Source organism: Mesocricetus auratus, unplaced genomic scaffold (genome assembly GCF_017639785.1).
Source record: "Mesocricetus auratus isolate SY011 unplaced genomic scaffold, BCM_Maur_2.0 Super-Scaffold_100676, whole genome shotgun sequence".
NCBI classification, from domain to species: Eukaryota; Metazoa; Chordata; class Mammalia; order Rodentia; family Cricetidae; genus Mesocricetus; species Mesocricetus auratus.
Genome location: NW_024429266.1, coordinates 126976932 through 127004316, shown reverse-complemented (window position 1 = coordinate 127004316; position 27385 = coordinate 126976932). Strand labels below are relative to the sequence as shown.

General features: G+C 40.6%; 1 protein-coding gene across 1 annotated transcript in view; it reads right to left on the bottom strand.

Annotated features, from left to right (window-relative positions):
* Positions 1 to 13364: 13364 nt before the first annotated feature.
* The window catches only part of Grid2 (glutamate ionotropic receptor delta type subunit 2), a 1423232-nt gene continuing 1409211 nt past the window's right edge, over positions 13365 to 27385 (bottom strand). The window contains exon 16 of the mRNA XM_040738819.1: positions 13365 to 15688. Within this exon, the coding sequence (XP_040594753.1) occupies positions 15530 to 15688 (159 nt within the window). The 3' untranslated portion in view covers positions 13365 to 15529. The remainder of the gene's footprint in view (positions 15689 to 27385) is intronic.

Below are 27385 nucleotides of genomic sequence, written 5' to 3'. Positions count from 1 at the left end.
TATTGACCATACTCCAAAGCAGGCCCATGCTCAGGAGTAGTTAGCCACCACACAGTGGACTTGATGACTTTCCCCCCGCCCTTTCTGTCTATTGTTTTGATAGTTTTTTATTGATTTTTTATCAGTTTTTCTGTTTTGATCTTTATTTTGGGATGGGGAGAGAATATGAAGTTGGTTGGGTAGGGAGGTGGGGAAGATGTGGGAGGATTTAGGGCAGTGTAAAGCATATGTTCAAAACATATTATGAAAAATATCTCAAATAAACCTTAAAAGAAAAAAAGGAAAGAAGTTTAGTCATCTGTCAGTTCTGGAGTTTCAGGGGCATGATGTGGCTGTGATGAATCTTGGATTATTATAGCAGGGGTTGTGCGAAAGGGTATAGTCACATGGCAATATAGGAAGCTAGAGAATGTGGAGGGGCTCTGATCACTACTGTTTCTATTAGCAGTAACTTGTGGTCCCATGAAAACTGCCCCAATCTCCTCTAAATTCAAGCCCCCAGTGACCTAAGGACCTGTCTAGACCCTGCTTCTTAAAGGTCCCATCCCCAGTTAATGTGGTTACACTGAAAAGATAGTGTATAGCCATGATTTCCTCAGGAGACCAGTTACATTCAGATCACAGTGCCATCCACTGGATGTAGTTAGGGGGTAGAAGATGCCCATGGTTGAGTACACTGAACCCCTGCAGTATGAGCATGGGTGGGATCCTGCTTACCAAAAATCCCTTATGCTTCGATATCATCAACAATTGCATTTGTTTTTTTTCTGGTGGCCCTGTTGGTTTACATCCTATATCTAGAAAACTAACATTTGAGTGGGTTTGTCCCTCCTGTATGCCCTGGTACATATTTCTAGATTCAAGGAATCTTCATGGAGTCTAGACTCCCTTTAACATTCATTGAGTCAACCAGGAAACGATTAGAGAACTGTTTTTCCTTGTTATTAGTTTTTGTTTCGTATGTTGTCATTTGACCCACCTACGTTCTGTCCTTTTTGATTATAAGGAATACCTCTGTGAACTATTGGCATTTGTCTACTGATGGTATTCTAACAGACGTTTGTCAGTGTTATCTAGGGAAACAGAACCAAGATGGTATTTTTAAAATATACAGTGGTCCTTTCCCCCATGGCAGATATACCCCAATGTGTGTCTGAACCCATGTGTAGTACTGAGCCCTATGCAGTTAGTGTATTTTTCTTATACACTTGTAGTGTTGCCACACAATTAGGTCAGTCTACCCTCCCTGTTTTGTATACCGGGGCCTTCCTGGTGCCACCACTTTTGACCAATTTAAGTAAAATTAAGATCATTTGAACACAAGCACAGTGACATTGTGATACTGAGGCATTCCGTAACCCAGATGGGTACTGACTGGTCATGTAACTTATCTAGTATGGATGGCTGGTCTACGGGATTGTTCATATTCTAAGCTGGAAGTAACTGGGTGATAGGACATCTCATCATGTTTCTGAGGATAATACACTATTTGTTCTTTTAAATTATGTGTAAGTGTAGGTTTACGCACGTGAGTCTGAAAGTCTGGAAGAGGGTATCAGATCCCCTGAAGTTGGAGTTACAGATGGTTCTGAACAACTTGACATAGGTGCTGGGAACTGAACTCAGTACCCTGGAAGAGCAGGGAGTGGTCTTAACAACTGATCCATCTTTTAGCCCCACACAAAACTCAAGTTAAAACTTATAGATTATTTGTTACTAGAACTTTCCACTTAGTATTTTCAGATTGCAGTTGGCTATAATAAGTCATAGGAAGCAAAACATGGATAAAGTTGCACTAGAGTACTCTTATTTAAAGAAACTGGTGTACACAATGCAGTCTGTAAAGGATGAGTGTCCAAGGCAAGGCAGCAGGCTAGAAACTCTAGAGTTGGGGAAGAATGTTTAATCTTCTCATTTTGCTACAGGCTTTTAACTGATTAGATATAGCCCATCTGCCTTACTGATAGGGTGGACATCTTTCCTCAAAGCAAACTGATGGCTGATATGAACCATAGTTTATAAGATACCCTCACAGCAACCACAAGATTAGTGTTTGATTGAATAATGGCATGTAATAGCCTAGTTCATTGACACAAAAGTAATCACTCAACAAATTACTGCAAGCCTGGTGACTTGAAGTCATACAAACTTACTGCTTTAGAGATCATGGGCTTCAGAGGTTTGACCTCAGATTCATTGTACCAAAGACAAGATTTGAGCAGCAACATGTTCCTTCTGGAGTCTCTGAACATGGATATCCTTTCCTCTCTTCCAGCTTTTCCAGGTCACCTGAATTTCATGTTGCACACACGTGTGATGGTTAATATTGATTGTCAACTTGACTACATCTGGAATGAACTGCAATCCAGAAATGGAGTATGCATCTGTGAGATCTTTTTTTTTTTTTTTTTGCTTGGTTTTAAGTGGGTGAATCCACTTCTAGTCTGCACCTTTAAGGTAGGGAGACTCACACCTTTGAGCTGAATCTTGAGTCAGGAAGACATATGACTTTAATCTGGACCTGGAAGTGGGAAAACACACCTTTCATCTGAGCCATACCTTCTGCTGGAAGTCTCTTAAGGGCATAGAAGAAGGAAGCTTTTGCTCTTTGCCTGCTTGTCCTTGACTTGATAGCATGTCCACCTCTTCACTGGCATTAGAACCTACTTGTTCAGGATTCCAGCATCTACTAAAAACCAACTGAGGCATTCAGTCTTGTGGACTGAGAAACTACTGGATTGATGGACTTTCCATCCACAGCCAGCCATTGTTGAATTGACTGGACTACAGTCTGTATATCATTCAAATAAATCACGTGTGTGTGTGTGTGTGTGCTCGCGCACATGCGCTTGCGCGCGCACGTTTTCTTTCTATAAGTTTTCCTGTTCTCAGAGCCAGCAGCACACACCTTCAGACTGCTCCCCAGCTGCCCTGCTGTTTTGTCTCTCTTAACTTCTGTCTCCTTCATTCTCCTGTAACATTCTTTGTGATTCCAAGAGGTATAACCAAACAATTTAAAATAATCTGATACCAAGATTCTGATGGTCAGAGCAGCAGTTTCCCTTTTTATGAAATCATCATGTGAATGTCTTTAGGGATGTTGGCTATGCATCCTCATACGTCATCAATGTCTTATGTTTGGGTCCCTGATTTTCATCTTAAGTAACACTACCTGGCCTTTACTCTTCTAGACGCCTGTGTTTACAGAGCTACTGAATGAATAGCTCAGTCTGTGTCATCCCTCCTGAAAGAGTGCTCTCAGGATAGAAAGATCACTGTTTCTCAGTAATGTCAATGTGGCTGATCCAAGCCTGTAAACCCAGCACTCAGGAGGCTGAAGCAGGAGGAGTCTGACTTTAAGGCAAATTTAAGCTACTTTGCAAAATACTGGCCCCTCCCCCAGTGGCACAAAGACAGAAAAAGGAAGCCCTGCAATGTCAGTGCTCACACTAGTATTGCCCCCTTTATTTATTTGGTTAAGAACATGTTTTCTGGGATCCCTTGGAGGCTCTGGTCTTAGGCATGGAATCCAGTCAGGGATGTCTCTTTCCAAAACCTCGTCTGCCCCCTTTCCTCAATCATTGACATTCCCACATTATTTTCTGCTGGCGGACACTTCCACTGAGTTTAAGAAGTCCACCCTAGCACAATCTTAGCACTCCCAGCCCTTTAGACCCACATGACAGAGCTCACCTGTGCTACTGAACTGCCTTTCCCATTCTTAGGATACTCTTTTTTCCAGTCTGCCTGTAAAGAAGTCATTTACTCTGAATCCCTATCTTAGATATCTGCAGGTGCTACAGGCTTTCGGCGAAAAGTTCTTTTCTTCCAAAAAATAAGATTACACTTCTCTTCGTGGGCTGTGCTTAGCAATGACCCTAACTCTACCTTTGTAAGTTGTAAGGGGATAGGGCACATCTTCATGATGGAAGATACTGTTTTGCGTAGCATTTCATGTGAGGTTTCTATCTGAGGTTTCTGTGTGGCATCAAGGGAGTTGGCTCCTGTTAGGCATGGAGAGCAGGTCACCACTGGCTGATGAGGTATTTCTGCAGAATTTGAGGGTCCAGGCAAATTCTTTAATGTCTTCTTTAAGTTTTGGGGTTCTCATGTCCCCTATCATGCTCTTGAGTTTTGTATGGCAAATTTGTGTGATAAACCTCTTCAGTTCTACAGTCTTCATAACTTGGCCTTTCCAGGCTGTACTGCCCTCTGGCTGTCATAGATGCAGGTGTCAAGGTGGTCTTCCTAATTCTACATTATGACCACATTGATGCTTGGCTACATTGGACCTATCATCTTCTTTTGAGGAGTGATACTTAAAAACTTATCATGTATGTCTTTTATGACAATCACTGCCACCACCTCTCTCCAATAGTAGAGATATTAGTAAATCATTACTCTCTTAGCTTACATCCTGTCCTACATAAACACACATGATATTTAATAGCTAGCCTTCAAAGAGAATCACATCTCTCTAAACACTAACCAACAGAAGTCTCTTTCTATGTGATCAGTGAATAGTTCACAGCAGCAGTCCCTCTCTGGGCCAGTACAAATTACTTTAGTCTCTCCAAAGTAGATCCTGAGACAACAGAGGCATTCTTGTAAAATTACTTGTCAAACTGCACATCATTGTGTTTCTATTTAAATATTTGGTAGCATACATGCTCCATTTTACTATTAATTTAACCTCACTCTGATAACAGACTTTGTTTTGGTTTTGTAAATTTATTTTCCATTAAAATCCATCATTTCTCTAGAAATTATTAACATATACTAATTATACATATCAGTGGGTTTCATTATTGCACTTTCACGCAGGTATATAATGTGTCTTAATCCATATCCTCTCCTCTCTTGTAGTCCTCCCACTTCAGCTGACTTTATTCTTTCTTCTTCGTAGTTAGTTCCCTTTTACTTTTGTGTCTTCATGTGTGTGAGCTGGCAAATTTTGTTAGAGTTGTTTGTAGGAGCATAGGTGAGCTGTTATTTTAGGGGCATGGACACTTCACCAGTGACTATGCCTGTGGTGATATCTGTTTGTACAAATAAAGTGTGTCTGAAGATCAGAGGGTGGAGCTTGCCATTAGCTAACCATAGAGGCCAGCCAATAGTGGTACATGCCTTTAATCCCAGCACTAGGGAGGTGGAGACAGGAAGTGGGATGGCAGGGCTGAGAGAAGACTATAGGCTAGAGGAAACAGGAATTCACTCTTTCCAGCTGAGAAACTGGTGTGGCTGTGGCTTGCTCCTTTATCTCTCTGATCTTTCCATCTTTGCCCCTGTATCTGACTCCAGGCTTTTATTAGGATCTATTAGGACTCCTGTTACATATGCTATTGAAGAAGACTGACCCTCCATCATTAGCCATTAGCTGCTCTCAGACATCATGAGATAGGATGTCCACAGAACCAGTGTTGTCCAAGTCTTGAGCAAATGAGTCTGTGGCCATGTAATATCCCCCAAACTAGCACGTCATAACACTGTGTTCCTTCCTCATGCTCTTAGGCTCGATGAGTCCCCTGTCACACAATGTTCCTTAGGTCTTCCAGGAGTTGGTATTGATGTTCCATTGAGTTGGAACTGAGCATTCAACAGCCAGTTGTTTTCAGCACCTAGATCAGTTGTTTCTCTGCAGTCACTACTGCCCACCACTAGCCAAAGCTAAAAGCAGCACTGCCCCATGGATGTCAACACAGTTATTTACAAGGTACCTTGATAGGCACATCCTGTTCACTTAAGCGAAACAGCAGCACCAGCTTCCCTACTAGACCTGAACTTGCTGCGGTGGAAAAAACCTCAATGCAAGCCCAACATGAAAGTGGTTAGTTATTTTCAAAACTCACCTGTTACTGCTGCACCTGCGGGCACATCTTGCTTGTCCGTTTAGCAGTAGAGCTCCCAGGGACCACAAAAAGCATGACTATTGATCATAATTCTACACCGCAGATGGCATGGCATCTTGCACTCTAAGAAACAGGTGGCAGAGGATCTTCCATGTCAACTTCTTTATGGGAAGCAGCAGCAGCACTGGCTGCTGCTTGTATGCACATTTTTATTTTTTACTTTTTGAAACAGAGTCTCATGTATCCCAAGCTATCCTCATATTTATCGTGTAGTCAAGGATGCTCCAAATTGTCTGACACTCCTGTCTCCACCTTCCAGGTGCCACTGTACACAGCTTTATACAGTAGCTGAGGATTTAGTCCAAGGCTTCATGCATGCATGGTGGTGTGCAGGCAGGCATTGTGCCGGAGAATTAGCTGCAAGTTCTGTGTCTGGTTCTGCAAGCTGCAGGAAGAGAGAGAGACTCTGGGCTTGGAATAGGCTTTTTAAAATTTCAAAGCTGCCCCGCCTCCCATAACACATTTTCTTCAACAAGGCCACACCCCCTAATCCTTTCAAATAATGCCACTCCCTGGTGACCAAGCACTCAAATAGATGAGCCTATGGAGGCCATTGTCATCCAAATCACCATACATGCTTTACAGCATAGCTGTAAATAGTTAACGTGTCATGAAAAATAAACTCAGAGGGAATAAAAATAAATACAAAAATCATGAAATCAGCATATGAAAATATGAAATCTAGCTCTCTCTAGAAGGTAAAGTAAGCCTTTAACTGATATCTGATTATGTAACTGCAGTCTATACATAAACCCTGGAAGATTTCACAATCCAGTAGCTATAGTAGTTATTTTCTCATTGCTGTGATAAAATACCACAGCTAAGGCAACTTATAAAGAAGCAAGCAAGCAAATAAACAAACAAACCACATTTTATTGGGCTTAGAGTCTACACAGTAGAGCAAGGCATGGTGATCAGAACAGCTGAGAACTTACACCTCCCCATATTTATTTTAAAACACTTTTTAATTATGCGTGTGCATGCTGATATGTATACTTAAGTACCTTTGGAGGGCAGAGGTGTCAGATTACCCTGAAACTGGAGTTAAAAGCAGCTGTGATCTGCCATATATGGGTCCTAGGAATTGAGCTATAGTCCTCTGTAAGAATAGTGTGAGCTCTTAACTGCTGAGCCATCTCTCCAGCCCAGTCACTCATATCTTGATCCATAAGAAGGAGGCAGAGAGAGTTACACTGTTGCAGGATCCCGACCAGTGTCCCTTGGGGGTGGGGGAAAGTCAGTGCAACATCAACGACACAGGCATCAGGAACAAGTTGAAACAACAAGCTCATAAGTATATAAACCTTATATACTCCCCAACCTTGCCCCAGGGGAAGATATTCACTGAGCTGGCATTTGCTGAGGTGATGTGGTCACTGTCCATAGGTCCACATCATCTCTCATCTGCTGTTCTCAAGGCCCTCTGGCAGACCCAGATTGGCTGTCAGTAGATATCAACTGTGCATGCTCTAGGCCAGCTGTCAGGCCTATTGAGGCTTAGTTTTCCCACAGTACACAAGGAATTCTGCCAATCTTTTGAAACCTCAATGACTGTCCCTAGTGATACACCTCCTCTGACAGGGCCACACCTCCTAATCCTTCCCAAACAGTTCCACCGACTGGGAACTGAGTATCCAAGCGTATGAGCCTATGGGGCCCATCCTCATCCAAAGCATCACAATAACTAGCTAATTTAGACTGTAATATTCCTAAGACTTTTTTGTTGTTTTTCTGAGATAATATCTCACTCTGTGAGCAGGCTGCAGCTCACTCTTTTATGTTTTTTAAACAATACATTTTTATGTTTTGTTTTTACATCCCAACCAAAGTTACCCTTCCCTCTCCTCTTCCCCAGTTTCTCATCATACCTTCTGTCTACCCCAAGCAAACCACTCTTCCACTGTTTCTCTTCAGATACAGGTAGGTCTCCCATGGATATCAGCCAGCAAAGGTATACCAAATTTCAGTAAGATGAGGCTCCTTCTCTTCTATTAATGCTGGATGAGGCACCACAGTAGGAGGGAAGGGTTCCAAAAGCAGACATCAGAGTCAGTGACAGCCCCTGATCTCACTGTTAGGAGCCTCACAAGAAGATCACATTACACAACTGTAACATATATGCAGAAGGCCTAGGTTAGTCCCATGCAGTCTCCCTGGTTGTCAGTTCAGTCTCTGGGTTCCTATGAGTCCAGGTTAGTTGGTTCTGTGGGTTTACTTGTGGTGTCCTTGACACCTCTGGCTCTTACAATCCTTCCTCTTTTTCTTCAGTAGGAGTCCCTTAGCTCTGCCTAATGTTTGGCCGTGGGTCTCTGCATTTGTTTCCATGAGTTACTGGATGAAGTCTCTCTGATGACAGTTGGACTAGGCACCAATCTATGAGAATCACAGATTATTATTAGGAATCATTTCATTGGCTCCCCCGCCCACCTTCCAGTTGTGTTTGGTTCTATCCCAGGTCTCTGGGGTATCCCACATCTGGGTCTTGGTTCTCAGCGCTGAGCTCCCTCTCAGGGTAGGGTTCTCCAGCTGGGTCAGTCATTTGTTTGTCACCACCACAATTTCTGTGCCATCTGTACCCCAGCACATCTTGTAGAAAGGATGAATTGTAGGTTAAAGGGTTTGTGGCTTGTTGGTGTTCCAGTCCCTCCACTAGAAGTCTTGCTTGGTTCAGGAGATGGCTAGTTCAGGCTCTGTATCCTCTATTGCTTGGAGTCTTAGCTAGGGTCACCTTCATAGATTCCTGAGAGTTTACATTGCTCTAGACTTCTACCTCATCCCAAGAATGTTTCCCCCAGCCCATTCCATTTATCTTTCCCAATACTCTCTCTCTCCATCCTCCATGTACCTGATCCCTCCTGTTCTCATCCCCGATTCTCCTTCCAGCCCCCTCTTCCTGTCCATTGGCAATGTCCATTCTACTTCCCCTTCACAGTGAGATTTATGCATTTCCCACCTTGAGCCCTCCTTGTTGCTTAGCTTTTCTGAGTCTGTGAGTTGTAGCATCTGGGAGGCAGAAGCCCAAGGATCGTGAGTTCAGATCAGCCTGGGATATATGAGACACTGTCTCAAAATAAATGAAGAATCTTACACATTGTGAATTAATATAAATGCTGTAAATGTAAAGTACTATAAATGCTATAAGAGAGCAATTCCTGATAGAAGCACAGGCAAGCATGAAAACAGGTAATTCATGAAGTAACAATAGAAATGGTCCATGAGGATGGGAAGAAGATTCAATCTCAAAATGCAAATGAAAACTGTAAGAAAGTGTCAGCTAAGTGATTCAGATCCAGCACTTAGATGTCTTCCTCAAACATAACTTGGATGACCGAAAAAAGGACAGAAAAGGGAAAAATACACAGGACAACGAGAATGACTACAAGACAGTAAGTTGTCAATTAGATTTTCCAAAATAGAAACAGATGAGCGAGTGTAACTGAGGTAGCAGACATGGGAACTTCTTCCATCTACAGGAACCGTGCAGGTGGTCACTGACTGCCCTGCTGCCCCTCAGATGTCTAGCTGCTGGAAGGTGCTGAGAATCAGAAGGCAGGAGGATGAATTCCAATCACAGTTCCTATCAGCCAGTGGCAAATTGTGGGTATTTCTGTATCTGTGAGTTTTCTTTATCCACTCTCTCCATTCTAAATTGAATCTTTGTTCATTGTGGGGTGCCAAATAGTAATGACACTTTCATTTCCTCTCAACAAAGCTTTCAAAATATCTTTACCTGGTAGCATTGGGAAGATGTTTAAAATCTGCTTTAAAGATAGAAACTTTGTACGGATTATGCCCATGACAAAGCTGAATAAACAAAATCCTTGGTACCATGTGAATGCATATCCCAAAGTGCTTTATATTCTTTTCCACCCAATGATGATGTTGAACTTCTGATCCTCCTGTATCTAGGAGAGTGAGGAATACAGTGTCTGTTCCATTGTCAGTTGTACATGGCGTTTATGGTGTTCTATGGAGGCACATTGAAAGCATAAAAAAGAAAACCAGCCATGCCAGTTGCTTTTCTCATCACTCGTATTAAATACATGACAAGAGGCAGCTTAAGAGAGAAGAGGTTTATTTTGTGTGACAGTCTGAAGGGTTGCAGTCCACCATAGTGGGAAAGATGTGGCGGCAGGTACATGAGGCAGCTGGTTCCTCTGCAGTCAGGAAGCTGATATAGCATGTCTGCCCCCGTGGTACTGCCCACATTCAGGGTGGACCTCTTTCTTCAGTTAAACCTCCCTGGAAATGACCTGCGGCATACCCAGGTACCCAGGGGTTTCTCTCCTAGAGACTCCAGATCCCATTTGGTTCACAATTGAGATTAACAGACACCAACCAAAGATAAATTTAAGATGGGAGCATACAAAGGACTACAGCCGAGTAAGATGGCTCATGCCAAGTCTTCCCTGGCAGTTTTGTCGTGGTGCAACCAAGACCCAGCTCCTTCGCAGGGTCTCTAAGGCTGTGGTTTGGTTCCCACCCACTTCTACTATTCACCTCCTCCGCTAATCTTGCTTTCAAGTCTCCAGTCACCTGGAGTTCTATTAGCACTTCAGTTTTCAGAAAAGCCTTTCTGGCCCCACATCTAAAACATTCTCTACACTGTCACTTGATCCCCCAAACTTCTGCTCACAGTTTACACTTTAACTCAATCCTATTTCTTCCCCAAAACACTCCAGGCTGAGTCCAGCTTCTTTGTCATATATTGTCATTGAAGCTTTTTCCCTTTCTCAGGGATTTGTCTCTGCTAGTAAATACATATTTGTTGTGTATTTACACTCTGACCCCAGAGTGTAAACATGACTTTGCTCACTGTTTTGCCCATTTGTATCTGGAATACAGTTGGAATGTGAAATAAATAGAGACAAATATGTTCAGGATCTTGTTTTAGTACCTTTGAAGATTTTACTTGCTGCCAAAGTTTGATCTAGTTAAAAAAAAAGAAGAAAAATGTGCCAACTTTCAGTACACAAATATTTTATTTATGAACAAAATGATTGTGAAAAAGTTAGTATTATATTTACACTAGAGACTATTGAAAGGGAGATGAAGTTCATTTTGTTGGGATAATTTTTGCCAATAAAATTTCAAGGATATTTACTCTAAAATGAATTGTATTCAGCAAAGAGTGGCTGACCATTTAGTTTCATATTTAAGAATATTTTTTGGTTATTATCATTTAGGATTTCTCCAATTCTAATACTTACAGGTCCTCTGCTCACTAAATATGTCTGCATGCATCCTGGACTTTATGGAGACTATGAGAGCGTTCAGGAGAGAAGACTGAACACACACCAAGATCAAAAAAGAGTTGCCACTTATTAAGCCATCAGAGTAAGCATGGTTCTCTGTACAGCACATTGGACAGGACACAGAACAGTTTCCTTCTCCTGGTGACTCCCATGTCTCATACTACAGAGGCTGTTGCTGTCTATGTCCCAGATGCTGCTCTGTAGATTATGTTTCTTTATTCTTAACCCAAAGTCTGCAATCCATTCACACGTTTGCAAGCCTTACCAGGTGCAGTTAGATTAATTTAAAAAACTGCAAGGCCTTTAACAAGAAGTAGTGAGTCCTTAGCTTCAAACCACACAGAATTCAGACACGTGTTGCAGGAACTGCCCCTTCTCATCACTGTGGCTACTGGCTGCGTTCCATCTGCTGCTGGAACCCTCTAACATGAATTCCCTGAAAAGGATGGTACTCTTGCCAGCTACGGGCTCTGCTTAGCTGCTCCTTCCTGCAAAATGTTGCCTTCATTATGTTTTTTCTATCCCATATGTCTGTCTCTTTCTCACCGGGCCATTTCTGCACCCTGTTGGGGCAAACGCCTCTGACTTTTGGAAGTGAGGTGCAATTTGCAGATTGCAGTTCATCTGGAATGCTTGTTGTGCATTGCTCTCTCTGGAAGTTCCCTATGCTTACCCTCTCCTGGTGTTTTCACTGTAACTGTTTCAATCTCAGCTGGGTCTGAACACCTTCTCCCTCCCATAGCCTACAGAATGCAAGGGCGGGCCAATGAGAAATCATCATGGCTGCTTTTCGTTTCTGAGTTTTAATACTTTAATAAAGGAATTGGCGTTCAACCAGGGAAATTTTTATTGACAAAATTTTATTGATAAAATAACATTAAAGATTTATGAACAAATTAAAAATCTCTGTAAAAGAAAATTATATCAGCCAGGATGTAAAAAAAAAATTGTCTATGCCAGGGATGAGGAAATGTTTTCTGTTCTGAATTGGCTATGTTAAGCAACATCAGTTATACCGAGGACTTTAATTCATAGAAAGGAACTATGACATAATCCTAGAAGTCACAAGAAAGGCTACTATGAGACAAATACTATGCGGATGATGCATCTTTTGCCTAGTTTTCATCATCCTGATACCTGTTACAACATCTTAATTTGCCTCCCTGCTTTGTTCTGTCTGCTCTTCCTCAGCCCCCTGACCTGTGGAACATCTTGTTCCACAAGCATGGACTGCCATTCCAGTAACAGCTTTCCCTCCTTGGCTCGGGTCTGTTCTTTGCTGGGTCCTTTGGCCCAGTGCCTCTGACCTTGGGTGGCTGCTGCTTTGAGACTGCCTGGCTTTCTTCCCAAAGCAAGTGGTGATTATGAACTGTAAAAGAAGACATTGTTTTAACTTTTCAACTTGTTTTAGGTACTGAAACTGCAGTGTCAATGTCTTACGGACTTTTCAACCTACTGGATGTCATATTTGGTTAGTTAACCACACACAGGGGATTATGGATTATTTCTTATTCTACATTAAAGCAATTGAAAACTGAGATCAACACTGAATGGATTTTTTTAAACCCATAACTTTGCTTCCTTACTCTAGGATCTTGAGGAAATGAGGACAATGGAAAGTTTTCTGTTTGGGGTTTGTGACTCTTCTAGGTCACAATTCAGTCAGATCTTTTGGAATATAACCATTGTTCTGTTGACCCACATGACACTGGTAGAAAATTTAAGCTGTTTTGGGGGAATATGGAACTACATTCTGAGCTTGGGAGAAGCTCATGGAGTTCGAGGGGAAGTTCTCCCTTTGATAAAGGATTGTTGGGTGTCAGTGGTTCCATCAGCTCGTGACTTCTACCTAAACTTCTACATAAGACTGAAATGGAGTCAGGGTTTTATCCTGGGGTGGATTAGGACATGTTCGGTGACACTGAACTCAAATCAGATCAGCTATTCCAGTGTCCTTGTTAAATCATCATCAGTAAAGTCTAGTCAGGCTCGGCCATGCATATAGACAAGAAAATGGTGGCCTTTCTCCCTGTTCCTTGGCTTTAGGATATTAAGTGATATGTGTGTGTATGTGCCTGGGTGTACAGACATATGTTTAAATACATCTGTGCCTGTGCCTGTGTGTGTGTGTGTGTGTGTGTGTGTGTGTGTACGTGCACATGCACTTGTACCTATTTGTGTGTATGTTCATGTGCTTGTGTTTGGGAGTGTGTGTGTGTGTGTGTGTGTGTGTGTGTGTGTGTATAAATGGGATATCTAAGACTTGTTATCAGGAACAAATTTTATTCTCAGTCTGTTGGACAGAGAGTAGACAAGTAAAAACTATAATGCTAAAAGCTAAGTTGATGCAAGGGATAAAAAGATAAAAGAAGAAACATGTGATCACATTCTTTAATTAATATCTAGACATTTCCCCCACTAGTCCAATTGTAATAGATCAGGCAGTCGTGGACAGCTTGTAATTTATTTGTCTGTGTTAATGTCCCTTTTGAAGAAACCCTCATTTATTTGGGGAGCCCTGTGCTCCATTAGAGAGGCTGGTGAGTCCTTGGGTAGCGGTAGCCAAGGTGATACAAATAACTACCACAGTGACTGATTTTCTGGAACCAAAGATAAATTCTCTTCTATAAGCCTTAGGGAAAACCTTCTTTGAAGGAGACTGGCAGGTCCCTTGTAGCTGTGTGGTAATGGTGGAGTGTCTATGTGGCCGTAGGATCCTGGCTTTGCTTCTTATACAGTACCTTTGTCATCCTGGAAAACGTTAGCATTTCCCTGTTGAAACCAGATATTCAGGAAGAAATGACCTTGAAACTTGATCTTCTTTGTACCATTCCATTGTGCAGGAAAAAGGCTGGGTAAGAGTATGTCCTTGTGACAAATGCTGGTATTGTATCTGGTAGTAAGGATCAAGAAATTATGGTGACAGTTCACAAGGTGCTTCACATACAGGCTCACATCTCACAACAACTTTGTGAGGTAGGAACAGTATTATTTTTTACCTGTCAAAGATAGACATCAAAGACCACAGAGTGTACGTGATTTGCCCTCCATCATAGCACATAGCAGGACCCAAACCTGGTACCATGTCTTCTGACTTCAAAGTCTGCTTTTTACCTGTAAGCTATTGCAGGAGAGTTTTCAGTTGGATTACAGACTAGGAAAAGTGCTTTGTAAGTAAACATATAACTTGTTTATAAGTCAGGTGGTTTAGAACTAATGCTTCAGTGACGAGAGACCTCTAGATCACTACTTGCATGGGATCCAAAGGAATGGAATGTCTGCAAGTTGGCTTTCAACTCTCAATATTAGAAGATAGTCTACAAGTTATCCTGGGCTCCCTGGGGTCAAGGAGCAGAGGTGCAAGTCTCATGGCTATCATTGAGCTGCTATAGCACTTATTGGGTTAACTTACTTGACCTCCTCATTGGATTGTAAACTTCTCAGATCAAGTACATGACTCACTCATTGTATTCCCAGAATTCAATGCAGTGCTACATCCTTTCAAAAGTTTTTGCATGCTCATAAACTGCTTTCAAATTTTGTTGGCAAGAGATTGCTTGCATGGAATAGACCTTGGGGAAACCCAGTTGTCTCGGTGGTAGGGCAACATATGCCAGCACTGCAAACTTAAGGTAGAGAAGAGCATCCAAGTAACCCTTGTTTACAGTGAAAAAAAATCTACTTTTATGAATTCAAGTTAGAGGTTCTCCATTAATCAAGAATCCATGTAAAACATACACATTTTGGTCTCCAAGTCAAGGTAATGTCTTTTAACATGGAGAAAATTAGGCTTGTAGTAAATATGAATATGGTATTATTTTAGTGACATGGAGAGGAATCTCTGACAAAAAATAATCACAGTTGCATCTGATTCAGTGAGAGTTGGAAAGGGCTCTATTTTTGTCTGGTTAAGTTTGCCAAGGCACATTCATTCTCCTTGGTCCTTCACATCTCCCTGTATCCTGGACGTCACAAGTCTGAGGACCCAGGTGAATCTTGACCAAGTGGAAGCTGGGGACAAGGGGACAACACTGCTGTGATTCAGACTTGGACCTTGGTGTGAATGCTCTTGACCAAGACACATAGGCAAACAGCCCACGATGACTAAGGATCATTGTTCCCAGGCTAATGGGCTGGCCCAGGCTAGACTTAAGACCTGTAGCTGTAAGCAGCAATCCTCTGCTTCTCTTCGATGGGGGAAGTGTAGCACGTGTTACGGTCTGGTGAAGACAGCTTCTTGAATGGAAGAAGAATTTTAAGTTTAGGAGACAGTATATCAGCTCACCAGTTTGTGGTACTCAGGATCAAATGAGTCCTGAAATCAAGAGGTGGGTAAGGGTTCAATAGCTCCAGGACTGGTAGAGGTTATGGGTCATCAAGAGGCCTTCCTAGTTGTGAAGACTGGTGCAGGCCATGGCTGGATGCCTGGTTTTTCCAGGTATTACCGCCAAGTTTCAAACATGGCCTTAATGGCCAAGCATTGCTTCTTTCAGATATTGCAGTTTCGTTTTGCAGGGCTGGAGCCTGTGAGAAAACAAAGCAGAGAGTCACATCAAGGCTGAAGCTTGACAAGGAATAGCTTTGAACATCTTGTCACAATTTATAAGACTCCACTTTGAATGTCCACTAAGAACAAGGAGAAGTGTGATGCCAGCCCTTCTAAACTTTTAAATTATGGCTTCATGGGTTTCTTGGACCCCAGGAAGCCACCAGGAGGCAGAGTGTATTAGCTGCTGATTCTACACAACCTGTTTCAGGGAGCACTTTGGAGTTTGGCCAAGTTGAGATTAGCATAGCTTTGGGGTAACATCAGGCTTGGGGTACCATCACCAGAAGATAGATAAACAGCACGGCCTTACATGGAAAGTGAATAATATGCTTCACCAGTGCTGGTCTTGATGCCCAGTCACACATGGCATCCTGGTGCCCGATTTCTCAGATTTTGAATCTCATAGATTAACTGTTAGTGATTAGTTTTAGACTTTGCATAAGCTGTAGAGCATGTACTGATTAGTTCTTTAATCAACTTGACTCAAGCAGTGGCCTGGGAAGAAAATGCCTCCATCAGTTTGGCATGTGAGAATGTTTGTGGAACTTTTTTTTTGATAAATGATTGATGTGGGAGGGTCCACCCTACTGTGGGTGATGCCACCCCTGGGCAGGTCATCCTGGGTTATGCAAGAAAGAAAGCTGAGTGAGTCACAAGGAGCAAGACATGGTACCAGCATTATTTCCTGCCTCCAGGCTTCTGCCTTGAGTTCCTTCCCTGATTTCTCTTTCCAATGGACTGTAAGTTGTAAGATGAAGTAGACTCTTTCCTCCATAAATTATTTTGTGTATTTATCATAGTAGTAGAAAAATAGCATAGTATTAATAATTAATAATAAATGTAAATACGTAAATCTTACCCCAATTGTAACCAACCAAATTTTGTATTGTTCAGTTTTTAGCCTACTCATTTGTATGTATGGTTCAGTGATTTTCCTATTTCTTTTTTCCCTGAAAAGAAAATTTTAAGATTTTCATTTAGTGCTAATTACTTTGTTTTCATCACATTTAGCTGTTTCAAATTGTATGTGTTTAGTGACAAATCTGTGTTAACAGGAATTTGGAAGCATCCTTGTGTTGGTACAAGTGGTCTTTTCACTTCTGCTACCTTTCAAAGAACATCAATACACAATTTAAATGTTTATATGTTAAAAATCATGTTACATATTTATATCATTAAAACCCAAATGACAGAAATTCTATGTTGCTAAGTTTACCATCTCCACAATTATTTTGATGATTAGGAGATATCAACAATTATAATTAGTACCAAACAAAAGACATTACATGAAAAGAAGTCAAACCATAGGAAATGTAAAACATAATGTCATGTTACAATAACACCTGTAGCCCAAGTTTCATATGTACTGTTTTAAATACGCTACCTTCGGACTACTTCTAAATCTCATTTGGGAGGCACAAAAATGAAACAGTTGTTTACATAAAAATGCTAATAAGAATTTATTTTGCCTAAAGAGTTTTTATTGCTTACCTTTAATTAAATCACAATAAAAAATAATTTGCTTTATAAAGTTTTCCTAAAGATTAGGAATAGGCATAACTATAAAGGATGAAGTAAGCTATCTCCATAAATGACTATAAATGTTTTTATAGATTCCTTTGACTATCTCTCTTTCTCTCTGATAGAAAGGCATTTGAGAACAAATGAGGAATGAATTCTACTTAATTTATGGAATGAGTTTTGAAGGAATTTTTTAAAATACAAAGAGTTATTTTCTGTGGTTCAGTTGACACTTTGTATATGGCTATTAAGTTTTGGACTTATAGCTGTAATTTAATTGTATTTGGTTAAAGGGCTGTATTTCTCTTGGGTGACTAATAGGATCATGAAATACTTGTGCATTCAACTTGATCTTATTAGTGATCTACGTCAACTATTCTGCCCATTTGTCTTCATAGTCATCTTAGTAATGACCTTGTGGAGGTACCCTGATTCTGAGAATAGATGGAATTTTTATTCAAAAGATCCACTGTGTTTCTATTCACCATTCACTATGTTTCTGCTTATAATTTAGTAAATTTCCTATTTCTTGAATCCCAAGACACATGTCTTATATGCCAGCCATTAAATATCTTGATTATAAAAATTTAAAGCCACAGTAGGAGTCTTGGACATGGGCACAAATCATATATCTTGATTTCAGCCAGCCTCAGTAGCAGTCGGTTACTCCTGACTGTATCTTTGTTGTGAAAGCTTGTACCCAGGTCTCATGCTTAGCAAAACCTTTGCTCATCTGACGCAATTTAGAAAAAAGGAAGTGCTTCTAATTATGTTAGTAGAAAGGTAGCCCTTAGAAGTTAATTGAATTAAATATCCAGTTATTTTAGCAATGCAAATTATTTTATTGAGCTCAGTGTGGAAACCAGCCCTAAAATGTCAGAAGATACCATAATTAACTAGAAAGCTCCTGAGCACGAACTTGAAAAATCAAAATAAAATAAAGAGATGTTAGATTTTTGTCAATAAGTAGGGCTGGGGAATACTGATCTTAAGTAATCTTGTTTAACTGTGTTTGTGATATGAGACTGTTGTTTTGTTCTATGGTTCTGGAAGTGGGACTTTGGCCTCATGAACGCTGAACCAGAGTTTACCACTGAGACAGTCCTCCAGACCTGGGGTAAGTCTTAGGGTATTTCTTCTTGACAACTTGTAGAACGGTGCTGCACTGAACACAGTTTGGATAGAGTAGCAACTAATGGGAAATGCTTATTTTATTTCTTTTTTTGTTTGTTTTTTGAGACAGGGTTTCTCGGTGGCTTTGGAGGCTGTCCTGGAACTAGCTCTTGTAGACCAGACTGGTCTTGAACTCACAGAGATCCACCCGCCTCTGCCTCCGAGTGCTGGTTTTAAAGGCGTGCACCACCACCACCTGGATTATTTTATTTCTTTAATACATTTTCTCTATAAAAATTGAACAGGTTGAGAAACTATTATTTATTTATACATTGTATCTAAATTAAGGTAAATACCTTGGAAAATAGGAAATGTGTGCAAGGCATAAGTTTTTCCTTTAAATAGGTTTTTGACCTAGTTAGGGCGATAGTTTTATCATACACGATATTAAGCATTAAGATATTTAATTCAATATATGCTGATTCCTTCTAAGTATTGAGGTAAGCAGTGTACATTAATGGATGCAGTTATTACAGAGAGGAAGATAAAATATTGGAATAACAGAAGAGAAAATCAAGGAAGTGGTAGCACGTGCTTCATTGGTGTTTTAGAATTTTGAAAGGTTGAGGGTATATCTTAATTAACGAAGAGTACACAAACTTGTTGGGCCCTTAAGCTCCTAGAAACTGGAAGGAGGGTGAAGACAATGTTTTGGTATATTGCAAAATGCCAAATGTATTGCTAATATATTTATCTCGAGGCCTTTATACATCAGACCAGAGTGTTACAGTTCTGAGTTATTTGTTCTCTACGTCTACTAGCATTCATCGCCAGTGTGTTATCATGGGCTGCTTGACTATTATCTGTGATTGTGATAGCAGAGTAGTGTTTTTCTTACTTTTATATTCTTGGAAACTAGTATGTTTGTACTTATAATATCTGGAGCATAGTGGGTCCTGGTAAGTCTTTGCTGGCCAGGTAAATATTGATAGAAAAAACCTGCAAGGAAGAAAATTGTGTATGCACCCTTAATTGTTGAGCCATCTCTTCAGAAGATTTGAAATGGAAGTGAACAGATATGTTGAAGTTCTAATTATGAAAAACATAATATGATTGTAATATATAATCTATCCTAAAATAAAGATAAATCAGGATCACTTGATACTGTTTAAGGAATCTCACTGTGAAGCAACAAAGACCTAGAACCAAATACAAGGTGTTAGGACAGAAGAACAAAAAATACAAATGTTAGATGAATTGTTATCTATTTATGGTTGGAGAAGCATGAGTTGAAAATGGCTTTAATGACAATAGTTATAGTCTATGGAGTGTTTAGACATGATTTCACACAGCACTTGGTTTAGTATTTAATCTTGTTTATTCATCACGGTCCAGGAGATGATTATGATTATCATTTTTATTTTGATGATGAGAAAATGTTAGTGACTTATAAAATTACCTCAAGCCTACACCACTATGAAGTGGGAGTCAGGGTGGCAGCCAGTCCTACTCACCTCCAGAGACTATGATCTTAGCTCCAGTTAATACACAGGTAATTTCTTTTTAAGTGGTAGGAACATTATGACATGAGATTCTTTGAGAATATTAAGGTTTTTGCGTCTTTGGGAAAGATGAGCACCCCAAAATAAGCTTCAAGTTTGACTTAGGAAATGATTAGCTTTCCAAATGGAATAATAACATATCACTTGGCACATAGCCATTCCTAGTCACATGGAGGACATCCTGCCTCTGTGAAGACAGAAAACAACAAGAAGATGAAAATGTCTACTACAAGCACACCCAAACCAAGGTCTGGCTGCATGAAGGCATGTCTCTGCTTGCTAAGAGCGCAGTGCTGCTCAGGGGACTGTGCAGAATATCTTAGGCTTCCCAACACTTCCAAAGCAATCCATGTACCTCTCTGATTTGGGGGTCACACAAAGGCTGGCATCTGCTTTTCTTCTTTGTCCTAACTCAGTGAAGATGTAATTCCTGTGCAGTCAGAAACAATTCAGGAACTCTTGGGATAGAGCTCTAACTGTTTAACTTTTTTTTTTTTTTTGGTTTTTACGAGACAGGGTTTCTCTGTATTGTTTTGGAGGCTGTCGGTCCAGCCCGGCCTCGAACTCACAGAGATCCGCCTGCCTCTGCCTCCCGAGTGCTGGGATTAAAGGCGTGTGCTACCACCGCCCGGCTCACTGTTGAACTTCTAATGCTGCTTTTGTGTTTATCTTTTGGGAAAGTCTTCTATTGGCCTTTCCTATTTAGTTTTTTAAATTCAGTGTTGTTTCAGACTTTGTGGTATTTAAATGCTAATCAGAAAAAGTATATAAAACAATTGTAATCGCACACTACCACACAGTGAATTGTCATGGTGTGTGTTTGATAAGGACTAGCTTTGAAGAGGAAAGAAGTGGACCTGACTGTCAGTATGCAGCTCCTGGAAGCACAGGTTCTTCATTATCATCTTGGTTCCTCTTTATCTCAGGAGATTACAGTTTTATGTTTATGTTCTGCATGTGCTACAGCATTAGACTTGAATGCAATGAGGACCAGATTCTAAATCATCTGAAATTATTGTTTCATGTTTAAGAAAAATTGAAGGAGAAAAAACCAGAGAACAATCTTCCAAAGACAATGATAATTACTTAAGGCTTCAATGTTGGAATCCATCTCAACAGGACTGTGGATTATGCTTTTACTGGAGTCTGCTGGCTGAATGAAGCACTTTGTTTAAACAAGATTATTGGACAGTGCTTGTTGGCACAGTCCATTCAGAAGCTTGACATACTCACCTACATGTGCTTGTGATCTTTTATGTGAAACTTTTAGTTTGAACATCTAATTCTGATGAACAAAAATAATATGAAAGAGTAGCAATATTATAACGTAGATATACCTCTAGTGAAGAGATAATAAGTAAAAACAGTGTCATAAAATCAAATAAGGTCACAAAACACAGTAAAAGCAAACAGCAATGGAAGCATGTATGTATATACTCTTTAAATTGTTCATTGGTATTTTAGATTATAACTTTTTGGACATTGGGCAATATTTGAACACATTAACATACTAACTATAACAATCATTCTTGGCAAAACAATTGCACAGCAATTCTAAATGTGCTTCTTCTGTTGTTTCTCTCTGCAAGTTCATCTCTTTTTGTTCAATATTGACTTACCTTCAATGCACAATTTAAAAGCTATTCATTTCATTGGAGAATTGCAACACAGTCAGGCTTGGCTTTGTGCTTTCTGGCTCTGAAAATGTGTTCTGACATTCAGGACTATCATCCTAACAGGACAGTGATACATGCACAGGAAACTGATCATCAGGACATGATTTTAAAGTGTCTGCCCAGTCAGAATTTGGGGGCATTCCTTCTCAAACCGAAGTTAGCATAAAGAAATATTGGCCTTGTTGCTTTAGTTTCTAGACCATTTATAGTAGAAAATACTCATGTTTCATATTTATCCTATAAAATATAACTTTTTGCAGAGAAGTAATCATCAGTTTTGCCTTGAAACATATTAAGCACACATAAAACACTGCAATTATAAGCTGCAAATCTCACAGGCTTGGTAAGTGCAGGCATGGAATTTAAATGCTATAGCAAAGATGTTAAAGCAGTGCACAATTACAAGATTTAGATGTAAACACTAAACTCATTCACTTGGGAGTCTGTACTTTTTTTTTTTTGGTTTTTACCAGACAAGGTTTCTCTGTATTGTTTTGGAGGGGGAGTCTGTACTTTTAAGAGTTTTCTTATTAACTCTTGTGAGGTAATAGTGATCACTATGAGACGTTTTTGTTGTTTTTATTCTGTGTACAGTTGTCTCTCCCTCACTTTTACACACACATGTAAATACTGACACACAGGCACTCACACATCGAGTCAAAGTCAATGGCAGTGGGTGGTTTATGTCAGGACTGGTTTGACGCCCCTCTCCCAGAGCAAGATAAATGTAAGTGATGAGCTCCTGGGGTTGGTTGAACTCATTTTGTATTCAACACTCTGCCTGGCCCCTTTCTCATCTCTTTCTCCCTGTCTTTGTATGTTCAAGCCTACTTGAGTTTCTTTTTTCTTTTGTAGAACTTGGTTCTTTTGATGTTCTGCAGGGCACGCCCTTCAGCAAAGAGTCCTTGCCAGGAATCGGAAACATCAGCATGCAACTGAGAGGCTACTGTACAATAGCTATCCCTGCAGTCCAAAGCAGAACTTTTTCTCTCTCCAAAACCAGCAATGCTCAGTGTCTTCCCCAACTGTGACTTTAAAGGGGTAAAAGCTCCATAGTATAAGTGCAAAGTACAGATGTGTCAAGTGTTTCACCTGGCTGCCCTATGGTGGGAATCTAACATGTGTCTGTATTCATTATACACCCACAAATTCAACTGAATTTCTCCTGAAAGTATAAATAAATAGATTTCTGCTTTACTGCTGCTGCAGTGTCAATACGTGTGAGATCTGTGGTGTCCCTGTGTGTGGGTCCTGGGTCGTCTACTTCTCCTGACGATTTTCTACCAAAAATCATGTAAGAGAGTGCAGTGCTTTAACTCTTCATCTGCTATGCACAAAGGTGAGAGGGATGACACGTGAGTATGGCAGGGCTACGGTTAGGCACACTGTCTACATCATTTATAGAGAGACTGAGAGCAGCAGGCATTAATCACTTCACATCCGCAAGCAACGTGTCTACTCTAGAAGTTAAAAACGTTTAATAAAAGTGTTACATTCTTCTTAAGACACCCGTGTTTACTCACATATATTTTATGTGACAAATCTTTCAGGACTATGTCACTGAATTAGAACTTGGAACTGAAAATCAAAAGAACAAAACAAAACAGAAAATAAGGGAAAATTGTGCAACTTAAGTTTGTACACACACACACAAACACACACACACAAATGTATCCAGCCTAAAACTTCCAAGTAAAACTAAACTTTAAATAATAGTTACCTTTAACTTTCCCCAGGTATTTAAAAGAAACTTGTTGTTAAAAACAAACAAAATAATCAGAAATGAATGCAAGCCTGGCAGAAATTTGGCCATTTTCTAACTTGACTGACTTGGAAAACCACTGTGTATGACGGACACTTTGTTAACGAAGGACACTGAGCTCATCCTCCTGCCAGCCACCACTGGAAAAGTTGTCATTGCTGAAAAGTTGATCTGTGGAAAAGTGCAAATTTACCAGTAAATATTTACTTTCAACTGCTTCGGATTCAGTTTCTTAAGCCCACTGCCCACTAATGAGTATTCTGTGCTTGTGACGTGGCTGGAAATGACTGGAGAAATAATTTTAACGGCAATGCTGCGTTCATTCTGGATTCTCAACTTATGTCACACTTAGGTGACAAATCAACCAACCAGATGATTGTCATGCTTTTTGAACACTGATATAAATATGCGTATATGTACATATATACACACACATACATATATATGGATAAAGAAAGTGGAGATGATACAATTTTTCAAATATAGGCAGAATAGGTGGTTTTAGAAAAAATATGGAATAAATTTTGTAACCAATTGACACACACGCCCACAGCAAAATGACTGCATACTTCCTTCTTGACTACAGGACATCCGGCTGCCACCAGTATGCTGCCAAGTTACCGCTAGCAGATCAATCCTAGGGTGAGCATCCTTTACCACATACAAAAAACCTCTGACAGCAGTGTCACCTGAGAAATTCTTAAGGGCATAGGCACAGAGAGGGGACAAGAATGCCACTCTTGTCTCGGCAGAGTCATGAATTCATCCCATTTCTTTCCTCAAGATCACACACGATTTCTGAAATTAGATGTTTTAGACATGTTTGAACTTGCATTCGGTCAGGTGTACAGGCACACCTCATTCCCTGCAATGTTCTAGTGCTCTTCAGTGTGGCAATGGCTGACTTGGTCAACTCATGCTTCCCATCCTGGTTCATAAACACCAGGGAAAGTCTGGCTTGTGAAGAGGCTGTGTCAGGGCTCCCAGGTCAGGGAGGACTGCTGCTTTCAGCACCACTCTGGTCCAAAGTGGATTGTGTAGCTGTACCAGAAACTCATCTTGCTTTGGGTTTGCTCTTTATTTCCCATTACCCTCTTTCCTGCTGGGGTGCTATCTTCAACCTACAAGATTTCATAGTGGGTTGGCATATATGGATATAAAAGAACAACACCTGATCTATATTCTAACACAAACCAGGTGTTCCTATTTTAAAAATGTAGAAAATTCAAGATATACTCAGGGTTTTGAAATGGACTGATGACTTTCAGGTCTACAAGTATCTCACTTTACCAATAGCTAAAATGAGATTTCCTTGTTGTCCCACTAAAAATTATTACAGCCTTCACAGGGTATGGTGGCATACACCTTTAATCCCAGCTCTTGGGAGGCAGAAGCAGATGGATAAATGAGTTCAAAGTCAGCTTGGTCTGCAGACCTATGAGTTCCAGGCCAGCCAGAACTACACAGTGAAAACTTCACTAACAACAGTAAAGTATTGTAGCTATAACTATGACAATAGGAATTCCTTAGGAAGAAAAGACACCTATGAATGTAGTCAGATATTTTTTCCTCTTAATAATAGCAGTTGGATTAGAAATAAAATTCTTGAATTTAATGTTTTATATTAAACATTTAATTACAAAAGGAGTTGGAGGTCACAATTGAGATAAGACATAGCTTGCTAGTATAAAATGATCACTTTACTGATTAAGTTTTATCAAACAAACACGTATATTTTAGGGATTAGAGTTATGCAATAATTGAATTATTTGAAATTGTAGTTACTGACTATTCTTCAAAGCTTTGTTTCTGTTTATTCTTTAATGCTACTAACTCAATTCAATATTTTCTGCTTTTTGTTTTTAATCACCATCCTTGAACCCCAGTAAATTGGACTGAGTATTGTCTAGAGATAAACAAACAAACCAAACAAAACGAGGATGTATGACTCTTGAGTCGTGCCTCTTTTTCAGGACTCCAGGGACACATTGTTTCCAATCTTTGTTCTATAATAAGGAGACAGTCTTGGGGGTTTATGACTGGACCAGTCAGCATCAAAGCTGTAGGAGCAATCCAAACGCTGTTGTGTTTTGATCGCCACATTGCAATATCTTATTTATGGCAAGGATTTATAAGCATCTTTCCAGACACACCGCACACCACCACCGTGAGGCAGGCACTAGCAAATCTGGGAAAGCAGAAACGAGTGAATGAGTGAGAGATGGGGAGCTAGTCTTTAAACTGCTGTGTGTTCTCAAGGTGAGGTGGTCACTGCTCGTTTCCTTTCCCCATCTGCTTGTCTTCCTCACCGTTTCCTACTCTTGGGATGCAATAAGAGGAAGCTACGTCACTTACGTTTCCAGTCTAGCAGACTTCCACAGTAGCAGTACGGAACACACGCTGGCTGCGTGAGTAAGCCCAGGTCTTCAGCCTCAGTCCAGAACAGCTGTTCTCAACCTTCCTAATGCTGCAATCCTTTAATACTGTTCCTCATGTGGTGACCCCAACCATAATATTATTTTTGCTGCGACTTCGTAACTGTAATTTTGTTACTGTTATGAATCATAATGTAAATATCTGTGTTTTCCAGTGGTCTTAGGCAGTCCCTAAGTTTGTTCAATCTTTAGAAGTCATTTTACCTCCGAAGGTGTCTAACCCACCGGTTGAGAATTGCTGCTCCAGGAAGTGATAATTGAATGGTTATCAAAAGACTGAAGTCCCTGAGCTGTAGAAAAGCTTTGAAACATATTTAGGAAAGAGGTACCCATATTGTTGGTAATTTATATCACAGCAATTCTGCTAGGATGAGGGTTCCTAAAGGCAAAGTGTGGTGATAGCACACAGTGTGTGCCCTAGCACTTAGTGGGTGCACACATGCTCCATATTATGTCATTCTTAACTGTCTCCAATGTCGATTGAGATGTGCATGTAAAACTCACTGCTGCTCCTTACTGTAGCTTGTTTTTAACTTCCCACACATGTGCTGACCCACTGCATTTGGGCCAGGGTGCTGAACTTTTACACACAGCCATTGATGTAGGCCTTGTCTTTGCATGGAATCCATACTAGTGCCTCAGTGAGCTGGTTATTGTCCCAGGCTGGTGAGATGCTGTTGCTTTCAACTCTAATGGTCTTGCTGCTTCTGGCTCTTTAGTGAAAATAAGAGCATTTGGGCAGCCCGGGGTCCCCAGATCATCCCTGTGGAAATCTGTAACCTTCCCTCTGCCGCCTTTCATCAAGCGCCATATGCCTAAACCAGTAACTTCTCCGGCCATTTTGTTTTATTTGCTTTTAAGGAAAATGTTTCTCACGTTTCCTTCCAAATGCTCCCAGTTTCTCTCTGGCATCTCTCCAGCAATCCTATGTTCAATACCAAATTCTAGAAACAGCTAAACACACACGCACACACACACACACACACACACACACACACACACACACACACACACAGACTAAATGCAGGCCTGGCCTGATTTGGAGTTCCTAAAGGGACCTTGGCCCTTTCAGACACCAGGTAGGTCCATAGAAATGGCCACTTAGGTAGGAACTGTAGGAACACAGGGCAGCAAACAGACAGACACCTGTCACACAGGCAACTGCATTCCAACTAAAAAAAAATTATGTCCAGGACACAATACTGAATGAAGAGATTTTTATTTACTGAGCACTAGAGTAAATGTGGGCTGTTCTACCATGATGAATATATTGATCTAATTTAAGTCAGCACCAAGCTTGAGTTTAAATTGTAGGAGTGTGCCCTTTAGCAAAATGTGTGTGTACTGTTATGTTTTCTGTCTCTTATATTGGGAGCTTGTCATTAAAGTATAAATTAAGGGCCAGTCAGATTACTCTGTGGATAAAGGTGCTTGCCACCAAGCCTGAGTTCAATTCCAGGAACCCTTATGGTGGAAGAAGAGGATTAGCTTCTGAAGGTTGTCCTCTGATCTCCACATGCTGGTTGCACACGCGCACGTGCGCGCACACACACACACACACACACACATGCACGCACGCACACACACACACACACATACCTAG